Source organism: Lathyrus oleraceus, chromosome 1, assembly GCF_024323335.1.
Source record: "Lathyrus oleraceus cultivar Zhongwan6 chromosome 1, CAAS_Psat_ZW6_1.0, whole genome shotgun sequence".
NCBI classification, from domain to species: Eukaryota; Viridiplantae; Streptophyta; class Magnoliopsida; order Fabales; family Fabaceae; genus Lathyrus; species Lathyrus oleraceus.
The window spans coordinates 61,945,869-61,957,044 of record NC_066579.1 but is presented as its reverse complement, the minus strand read 5'-3'; the positions used below and the strand labels follow the sequence as shown (position 1 = coordinate 61,957,044).

Sequence of the window (11,176 nt, the reverse complement as noted above, 5' to 3'; positions counted from 1 at the left end):
CAAGCCACATCCTCATTTTCCAGCACAGCATCCATATCATTCTCAACTGTAATTTCCTCACTTTTTTACTTGTCAACTCTCTACCGCTTCTAGTAAAAATTGCTTTGCAATGCTCCTTTGGATTAGTTTGAGTATTAGCGGAGAAAGAAGATCCTGCAGTTTGTTCCGACAGCTGTTTCGCAAGTTGACCTATTTGATTTTCCAAATTCTTGATTGCTGCTTCATTACTCTTCTGATTTGCCATGGAAGCTTGCATGAATTGTTGAAGAGTGTCCTCTAGCTTGGAACTTCCTCCTTGCGATTGTTGGCCTTGAGAATTGGGGTGTTGATAAGGACTTTGCTGCTGAAAATTTTGATTGTTGAACCTTGTTGGTTGGTAACCTTGATTGTTCCTTTGATAGCCTTGATTTTGATTGTTCACATAGCTCACTTCTTCTAGCGGAGGGCAAAAACCAGTAGGATGATCTCCTTGGCATAACTCGCAACATGCTACTTGATGTCGAACTTGAGAACTTTGAATCTCTTTTATTTGCTGTGGAAGCTTGGCCATTTGTTGAGTAAGAAGCTCCACTTGTTGAGAGAGTAGCTTGTTTTGAGCAAGGATGGCATCATTGGTATTCAACTCTAGAACTCCAGGCTTACGTTGCGAAGGGCTACGATCATGTTGACCTTGATGATCATTTCGGGCCATCCGTTCAATAATGACTTTGGCTTCTTCCGCAGTTTTTGATATAAGCGACCCACCCGCGGTGGCTTCCAGAAGTGTCTTATGAGTTGATTGGAGACCATTTAAAAAAATATGGATTTGAGTGAGCTCATCAAAACCATGTCCCTTACATTTCCTCAACATTGATTTGAATCTTTCCCAAGCTTCATTTAGAGACTCGTTGCCTCCTTGAGTGAATACCGCAATAGCCGTTTTGGCTTCCATGAATCGGGATTGAGGGAAGTACCTTTCCAAGAACTTTTCTTCTAACAAATTCCAATCCGTCATCACTCTTGATTCTTGATCAAGGTACCACTCTTTTGCCTTTCCCACTAAGGAGTGTGGGAACATCCTCTTGAATAATGTTTCTTCACCCGCTTCGTCTATTCCCGTAGAACCCGCAATCTCATAGAATTTGATGAGATGGGTATACGGATCTTCGTGATCCATTCCGGTGAATGGATTTGCATAGAGAAGTTGGAGGATTCCGGTCTTCATCTCCGTATTTCTTCCTCCACGGGCAAATTGAGCATTCCTTCTTGGACTATTAGCGGACATTTCGGTACGATTATCCTCCGCCATGTTTCCGTCACAAGCCTCTACAACCACTTCTTCAATTGGAACAAGTGCGGAAGTAGATGCTTCTTCTCTCCGGTTCCTCTCTTCGGCTAGTTTCCTTCTTCTTCGTGTCTTGCTATTGAGCTTCCGAAGTGTTCTTTCAATTTCAGGATCGAATTGAAGTTGCTCCTCGGTTACTTTTCCTCGCATACACTAGAATCTACAAAACTAACAAACCAAGTGAAACAAAAGAGGTATAGTAATAAGTGTAACACAACTTAAAAACAAAGAATTATTGCAATGCTTGTAATATCGACACCAATCCCCGGCAACGGCGCCAATTTGTTGAAAAGTATATCTTCGGCAAATATTTTTGTATCGTATCCACAGAGATTGGGTAATATTACCGCCGTTCTATAATTCAAATGTTCTAAGTTTAGAAAGTAACAGGGTTGTTTTGTTTGGGAAAATATCTTGTTAATAAATATTAACAAAAACTATGAAATGGTTTTAGTCAAATAAAAAGGCTTGGCAAGATTGAAGTTCACTATTTCAAATGTTTATGATTCCTTATGATAAATAAATAGATTCAAGATTATTGATGATGTTCAAATATCCTCTCAAAGTCATTTATGTCTAAATGATATCGTGATAATCACTATATTGATCCTTAGACGATCTCTCCACCTAACTATCAATATAGCAATCTTTAATGTTCAATATCAAAGAATAGTAATGAATAAATCTATCTCTACAACTTATTCACTACTTGAAAATCTGTTTTATGTCTAAACTCGAGTAATCTCTCTCGACAACTACTCAAATCTGGTTTTCAACATAAAGCAAAAACAGTGTTCAATACATCAACAATCTTTATCTCATATATAAGTCAAAGTGAATACATAAACAGATGAGAATAGCTACTACCTCCAATCTTGACAAAAGGGAGTTTAGCTCCTCATCACCATTGTTACAAAGCAGAAGGTTTTTGAAGAAAAACTCTGTTTTTCTCTATTACAAAAGCTCTACAGCACAATGTGTGAATGATAATGGAATAATGTTTTTAATGCCCTAGGTTAAACTATTTTCTCTCTACCAAAAAGGTTGACATTTCCCTAATTGGACTTTGTCATCTAAAGCAGAAAAGCAATCCCCAGGCAGACATCAAAATGGCAATTAACTTTTCCTGCACAGCAGCACTTTTGACCCTTGGTCAGCTTGCTGGATTCGCAGCCTTCGCGGCGCGAAGGAAGTTCGCGGCGCGAACTGTTGCTTCTCCAGCTTCCTTGTTTGGCAAGCTTCCTCCAAAATGTATTGTTGCAATCCAAGGTCTTGCTTATCCACAATTCTTCAAAACTAACATAAAATGTGAAATAACTATTCAAAACAAAATAAATTAAACCTAATTGCATTTATACAAAATAGTGAAGATAAAAGTGTGTAATTACATCAAAACTTGGTAAAAGGGACCAATAAAATGGTATAAAAAGTAGTACTAATTGGTCCCTAACAATAGGTCACTTTGCACACACAAGGTTTTCTCTTGGGCTACCTTACAATGAGACCCTTTTATTTCTTACTTTATTACCTTGTAAATATCCATTATACATCACCATTTCAAAAACAAAAGTAGTAAACCCTTTATCCAACGTCGAGTAGCATTTTCTTAATCAAACTCAAAAATACAATAAAAATACAATTAGAATGTGCATCACGAGCCTTAAGTGGTGAGGAATGAGTGAGGATGAAGCTTTCCTACCCTTACGCTGAGTATTTTGGACACAAGACTCCTGGCTGATAGTCTAAAATATTAATCTCCGCCCATAGTCTTTAGTGCAATTCTAATGAAATACATTTGTTTTTTTAAAATAAAAGAAACATAAAAACAACTTCAACTCATCAAACCTTATTTTTTCACCTTAGGACATTACTCCCAAAATCCTTTTTCAAGGTAAAATCAATCAACACACAAACATTTTCTACTCTGAACTACGGAGCTCTGATTCTTCATCCCCCGATGAATGATACGTAGGCACAAGGGTCTCAATCCTTGGCGAGCACAATAATAAAAAATCCAAATCTCATTCTTTCCCCATTTTTCATAATAATAAAGATAAATTTTTAAAAAGATAAATACCCACGCACGCAGACAATTTAAATGGTTCCCATGGAGTACCATGGACGTGAAGGGTGTTAATACCTTCCACTTCCATAATCAACTTTCGAACTCATATTTGGTTGCGAGACCAATCATTTTCCATATACATTCTCTGTGTATTCTTTTAAGGGTTTTATTGACTGATTTTCCCTTTCCTCTCTCGGTAAATAAAACCCAGTGGCTACGTTGTGTCATTTTCTTTTAACGCTTTCGGTCTGTCAGTCTTTTTCACGGTAACGACAATGTTCTTTGATCTTCCATAATGGTCTAGCCTCAAAGTAAGTCATTATCTTGATATGATGCGTGTGGAGAAAAATATATGTGATAGTTTGATCAGAGCACTTCTCAACATTAAAGGCAAGACAAAAGATAGTATGAAATCCCATCTAGATATGGTGACGATGGGTATACGACAAGAGTTGGTCCCAAAAGAAAAATAAAATAGAACATGATTTCCCCCATAATGTCACACTCTGTCTAAAAAAGAAAAATGTTTTTCCTATTGTTTTCAGTGTATCAAAGTTCCCCAAGGGTAATCATCAAATGCAAAGAAATTTGTGTCAATGAAAGATCTCAAATTAGTTGGCTTAAAATCTCATGACTTGATGCAACAACTTATTTAATTGGTTGTCAATGGCATTTTACAAAAAAAGTGTAAATGTAACCATAACCAGATTGTGTTTGTGCTTCAATGATATATGTAGTAAAAGTCATTGATCTTGGAAATTTAGATGAATTGGAACACGAGGTTGTAATTATCTTGTGTTAATGAGAGTTGTATTTCTCTCCATCATTTTTTGACATTATGGTTCACTTAATTGTTCATCTAGTAAGGGAGATTAGATTTTGTGGTCCAATTTATTTAAGGTGGATTAATCCAGTATAGTGATACATAAAGATCATTAAAAGGTATACACATAATCATCATTTTAACCGAATCTTGTAAGAAGATTCAGTTATGTTTTATTGCTATTGATTTTGACATATAATTATATGCTTTGTTGGAAAACTTTGAAGATTAAATCAAATTAAAATTTGATTTTGTAACAAACCGAATCTAAGAATAACAATTTATTTTAATAAACTCACTACAACACTTTTTACTTTAGGCAACGAAATAATAGGCAATGGCTGAAAAACTGTAACTTAAAAGGTAATAGGCCGCACTTTTTTAGCCGTTGACAATTTTTTAAATTTTTGGTTAACCGTCACATATTCACATAAAGCCACGGCTCAGGCAGCAACTTTGCTGTTTTCTAAAAAATACATTATAAGGAAATACGGGCAACACTGGGTTCGAACCCATGTCTCATGTCTAACAATTTGTTTTGATAAAAAAATAGTTTAAATATTCAAAAATCAAAAACCTCAACGGGTACTCTTGACACAACTTATGTCATAAATCTTGCAGTCAGAGAACAAATTCCAAATAGCAAGAAAACAACCACTAAGCTACACAAACTATTAATAAAATTTTCAACCACTGATCTAGAAAGGTTTGACTGAACACCATAACACAAACACAGTCATGTAAGTCCAACAAGAAATCATATAAATATATTAATAAAATTTTCAAATGTATTAACATGTCAAACGTGGATAGAAAAGAAAAATATAATATAACCTTGTTGAAAATTACGTTAAAACTGTAAAAAAAACTTTGATCATTTCTTGCTAGGCATCGACCATGTGTTTCCTTCGCCTAATCTTTTTTTGACAATAATTAATAATTATTTAAATGTATCGAGATCAAAATATATATTTAAGTATAATATTTAGATGAACTAAATGCTACTTTGCTTCCATTCTTTTCCAAATTCTATAACTTAGCCACCCCAGTACTAATTTCTTGTAGTGAGGAAGGATAATACAAAAGAATAAACAAGTTCATTATAAGAATTAAGAACGAATATAGTCAGAGCCAACCCAATAGTTAGTTTGTTAACTTAACAAGTGGGTATGTTTTTCATAATATTTATTAATGCATTATAGTCCAATTTATCCAATTTCTAATGCATAAATTGTTTTGTCAAACTTTGATTTTCATTCATTGAACATCAAATTACATTACACATCAATTCAAATTGATCATTAAGTTCTGATGTTACATACATCTAAAAATAAAAAGAACAACCAAGATAAGAAAGATCATTAAATTCTAATGTTACATACATCTAAAAATAAAAAGAACAACTAAGATAAGAAAGTTCATCTCTTCGTTACACTCTCAACCTTCTTCTTCATTCTCTCAAAAAGAATTTGTTTTATCTCATACCCTCGCCGAGTGCTTCTAAATTCTTATTGCCAACTATCCTTTTCTTATTGCATCTTTCTATTTATTATTGCTCATTAACCCGACTAGATTGTGATGCTATTTCTTCGACTGTCTTCAATAAATTTTGAAATGGTAGTTTTATATCTTCAACTCTCTTCTTAAGCCAAGGCTGGTATGTGTTCCTTCTATTTCCAGTAAAACGTAGCTCATTCCCTTTCCTAATCACATTCTTCCAGCAATTTTGGATTGTTCTTAATGTTTCAATATTCTCTATGTCTAAGTCATAAACAACAAGCGGGGTTAGCAAACTTGGTTCAGGTTCTTTTACAATAGGAATGCCAAGTTGTCTCAAGGCCAAAACAGGGTTATAATTAATGCATCCTTTAGTTCCCATAAGTGGCACATTGGGATAATTTCCACATTGGAAAATCACCTCATTAATCTCTCGCCCTCTCTGATACCATTTAACTGTATATTCATTTAGGTTTACTAGTGTTTCACCCCACTCTTGACGAGTTTTCTTTTTCACATCACAATCGTGGAAAACATCAATAGGACAAGATCTTCGGAAACCAGGATTAAACATAAGGTTTATCATCCAAACATACAAAGCAGGTAAGCAGCATATAATCTTTTTCCCCTTTTTCTCATAGCAGTAGTTGAAGCTATAATACATGTCTGCGAGAACAGCATGGGTTGGATTCTCTCCCCTATTCTTGAAAGCTAGAAATACATCAATAGCTGGAAGATCTATGATTTCCTCATCCCTTGGGAAAATAATAACTCCAAATATAATAAGAGCTAAAACTTCCATGAAAGCATCCCAATCTTTCTTTAAAGCAAAAACAAGTGCTCTTTCTTCAAAGAAACTTCTACGAAATCCAGAGTGTCCTTTTGGTCGTTTTCTTTCTAGAGTATTTTGGTCAACCCCTAAGATCTCTATTATTTTTGAAATGCTAGTATAATGCCCCAAATAACAATATGGTTTATCTTTTTCCAGAGGGTAGCCGAAGATCTCACCAAATTCTTCCAAGGTTGGAGCTAATTGAAAATCTTGAAAGGTAAAACATCTCATGGGAGGGTCGTAAAATTGTAGCAACGCGGTTAAAGCATCCACTTGGACATTTATATCCAATAAATAGAGAATTTTTCCATACCGTCTAACAAATTTAGAATGGAGGTCGGAGCTTAACAAGTCACGGAGTTTTCTCAAGCCATCAACTTGAGGCATTTTTGCTTTGACACTCAAAGTTCTCTTCTGCATTATTGATATGAGATTCAAATAACTTGAGCGAGCAACAATTCTGGGGTTGGCCTTGTCGATACTATGACTTCTCAGTAACACAAAGATCTATTCTGCTTGTCTAATCACAATAATGAGAACGAATTAGATGTCAATAATTAAAACAAAATATTATAAAGCACATGTCGAGGTAACCGAAATATCTGAATTAGAAAAAGATAATGAAAAGATAATTGTAGATGAAAGGAAACAAATCTAAACATGAAATTGAGTAATTTAGTTCATGAAATCACTATTACAATTTAAAATATCTTAAGAATAGACTATAAAATAAAATTGTTTGAGAGTGCAGAAATATAAAAACATTGTACTTGTGCTTATCCCATAAAAAAGTCAAAATTTTAAAATAGGTGCATTTTACATTGTTACAATATTTTAACTTTTTAGTAGTTGTGTTTGGCTCTCTCAATTCTAACTTGTTAAGTACAAATTAATCTCATCTTCAAATGATGGGGTATTATGAACATTGTCTTGAATCAGATTTCAACGGTCAAATAAATTGTTGTAGCACAAACAATTTGAATCAAAGTAAAAAAAAATATCAGCTAAAGAGTAGAATTAGAATATATATATATTATATATATATATATATATATATTATATATATATATAATATTATATATATATATATAATATTATATATATATAATATATTATATATTATATATATAATATATATATATATATTATATATATATATATAATCAAAAACCTCAAATTAGAGAGTTGAGAATGATTAGTTTTCAATTTTATTTTATTGTAAATACTTGCAACTTCTCTAATTTTTTTGAAATAATATTATTATCTTCCAACACATGTATGGACAGATTATAAGTAATTTTTAAGATGAAAAAAAATAAATAAAAACCCATTTGTTATAGAAAATTAGAACATAATATGTTTTAAAACACTAATCCAAAATTCAATTATTATTGAATTGACCATTGTTTCAAAAATCATCCAATAATTCAAAAAATAAAGGAAATTGAATATTGACTTGTAGTTGGATAAGATTTCAAATTTTAATTTTTCATGTGTTGATCTCATCTTCATAAGCTGAGGTATAGGAACAATGTCTTGGATCATATTGCAACCATCAAATAATTTATTGAAGAACAAACAATTTGAAAAAAATAAATTGCTCAGCAAATCAATGTCGATTGGAAGTTTAGTATTAGGCAAAATGTAATAATGGTTTTGACTTGAGATATTTATTCCTCAAAGGATCTTAAATTTTTACCATAGCATTTAGTTATTAAGAAATTAATATATTTTATTATATTTTACTATGATGGTTCAATTTTCTAACTTCATCTATCCGCCTTCATTTTGAAAAAAAATCATTTAGCATATTTCATATTTTTATTTATATCTTTAAAATCAGGGTAATTTTGTATAAGAAAAATTATTATTATTATTAAAGTCGGCATTTTGCAAAACAAAAAAAAAAGTTGACATATTTTAAAAAGTTATCTTTTATGTTGAATATCTGATTAGGTGTCAAATAAACAAGGGATGATACTTGTATAATATTAATCCATTTTATTATTTTGAGAAACCAAGTAGTTCATTATATTTGCTATTGTGTAGTTAAAAAAAAATAATAGTTATTTTCTAAACAATTTATGGTCAAAGAAAACACCAAACAAGTTATAAGTAAAAATAGATATTCAGTAATCTCATTTTCATCAAAATTCATAAAATCAAATATCATTTCACCACCAAACTAACACTTGGAGTATGTTCTCTTTGTGACTTTAATGGGATATCCAACTAGATCAAATTCGGTGTAGCGAAATGTGTATAATTAATTTATTTAATCTAGAAGGTTTTGAAGAAATTAACATTTTTTAATTTCACTATAATCAGAAAAGTAAAACTTAATATTTTTAAAACTTAATTTTTTAATTATAAATTGACATGTGACAAATTACCACATGGAAACCACTTAATTAATAAGTACTAAAGGGAATGGAATAAAAGCGAATCTGCAGATTGGAAAAGAAAAAGTCATAAAGTTTCTATCTCCCTCAACCATGAACCTCTTTCTATCCTTCTCTCTTACAAACCATTCTTCTCAAATTCATTTTATTTTCCTTTTTTCTATCCTGAAATCGAACTCAGACATTTGGAACATCACGGCAATAATGGTGGAACTCTACGACGGCATCTTTGCACTGTCATGGTGGTGCCGTCGCGAGATTCGGAAACCAACATCAAACTCCTAACCAAACAATCATTCCTAAACCCAGATTTAAACAAGTAGATTTACAAACCAAAAAAAATCCAAAGAGCCTAATCGGAAAACAACAACAACTAGAAGCCTAAGTTTTCAGCTTAAAATCAAAACCATGGCAACAACAACTTTATGCAATAATCATGGGGTTTGCGTTCTATGAAGCAATGCGAACAAGATGGTAACCTCAAATCATGCAAAGGAGAAGTTTAAATACCAAATCGGAGCTAGTCCGACGTCCGAACTCCGGCGAGGTGAGGTAAATGACCTTTTATGACTTTCTGAGATCTTCTCCTCTTTCTTCTCCGTCAACGCTTTAGGTTGGGGTTTATAGCTCAACCTTACTCAAACCTTGATGATGAGTTTGAGAGGTTATCAGGGAAATGAGCTTTAGGGTTGGGGGATGAGGAAATATTTTTTGCAGAATAACGGTGCCAAAAAATTTCGGATCCTCCTTCAATGGTCGAACATTTCTTATATAGAGTGAGTTGTGTAGTACGAATCATGAGCTGTCAAGAATCGTGAAGAATCATTCCGTTGGAGAGGAAATTCTTCTTAGATTTGTGGGGACCAATTTCCAATCAGCTTTGTTATGAGAAAAACTTCGTCTTTTGTCTGTAGTGAGTGATAGACCATTTTTTCGCTTTCTGTGGTCCTGCAAAAATTGTGTATGTCTAGTGTAAACGATCATTTACCACAGTTATTTTCCAAACCACAGGTTGATTGGCTTCTTACTGCACTAACTTGGTATGTTTTGGTCGCAGTTATGGTAATTTTGGCAAAGTGATGATGATTAGAACGTGGAAGTCCTATAACATGTGAAAGGAATCTTTGCCTTGCAAGGTCACCTTCTATGTGTTAAACTGGTTTCTTTGAGGTATCAGGTATATTCCTCAACTTAGAACCTCCCAACGTCCTGCTACCTTTGGGTCCTTTTGCCAACCATTTTAATAGGATTTTTCTTGGATTATTTGGTCAATTGAGGATCTTGTATTCAGAATGTAGCTTTGCAGATTGCATACTTCTTTCATGCAGTATTGTTGTTTTTCGTGGCTGTTCTTGCACTTTAACTTGGTATTTTGCATTTAGCTCTGTTTTTGTTTTGTATGCAGGATGAAACAACTTGGAATGTCTGTTGGTTGTTTGGCTTAATTTGGACGTGCTCCATCTGTACTTGATATTTGGTCTGCAGTAATTGGACTTGACAAATGTCGTTCTTGTTGCAGGTATTACGGGTGGTCTTATGAAGCGTATACCGGCCATGCTTTGAGATCATGCACTATGGATCACCGTGACGTCTTAATGAATATGTCCCTGTCTTGTCATGGTTTATGCCTTACGATTCACCCTGGTAATTTCGGGGTGTACAGGTCCTGATGCAGGTTCATGGTTATTGAGGCAAACTGACTTATGGTGACATGAATAGTTGTGGACCAAGGTCTTTTCTTCATGCATCATGACGCTGTAACACGTCTGTACCTGTTTTAAACCTTGCATAATTAGTGTTTCTGCAGGTTGTACTTTACTGATGTGCTGATGACATTTGGTTCCGCGGTTTTGTATCCGGGAGTGTGGCCTCTAGTTTCTTTGGTTCATCCTCACAGCTATGTTGCTGTTTTGTTGTTTGTAGCTCGAGAGTTTGGATTTGAATGACGCGGTTTGGATTTGAATGGCGCGGGCTGCCTGTTGGATCACCTTGCCGTAAACAAAATCTTTTTGTAAACACAATATCACTGTCATGTAAAATGAATTACATTTTGGAATATAGCATTTGGTGAGTTATGGATCAACATGAAATGTGATTGGTTTATAGATTTTGTAACAGTAGAACTCAATTAGACATTTGTTCTTTATGATTCTAATGTATCCATGGATAGTTTGTAACAAGAATTGATTGTAGCCCCAACTTTATTGTGGAAAGTTCACGGCATCTGTAATTG

The 11,176-nt window shown here is 33.6% G+C and overlaps 1 protein-coding gene across 1 annotated transcript; it reads right to left on the bottom strand.

The window, feature by feature from the left end:
• Positions 1–5,761: 5,761 nt before the first annotated feature.
• Positions 5,762–6,961, bottom strand: LOC127091482 (uncharacterized). The gene has a single exon (XM_051030132.1). It carries the CDS (start codon positions 6,959–6,961, stop codon positions 5,762–5,764), a length of 1,200 nt encoding a protein of 399 aa, XP_050886089.1.
• Between the last annotated feature and the right edge of the window lie 4,215 nt (positions 6,962–11,176).

Bases quoted from the DNA above. Each gene is read 5' to 3' on its own strand.
- LOC127091482 (XM_051030132.1), bottom strand. From the start codon at position 6,961: ATGCAGAAGAGAACTTTGAGTGTCAAAGCAAAAATGCCTCAAGTTGAT.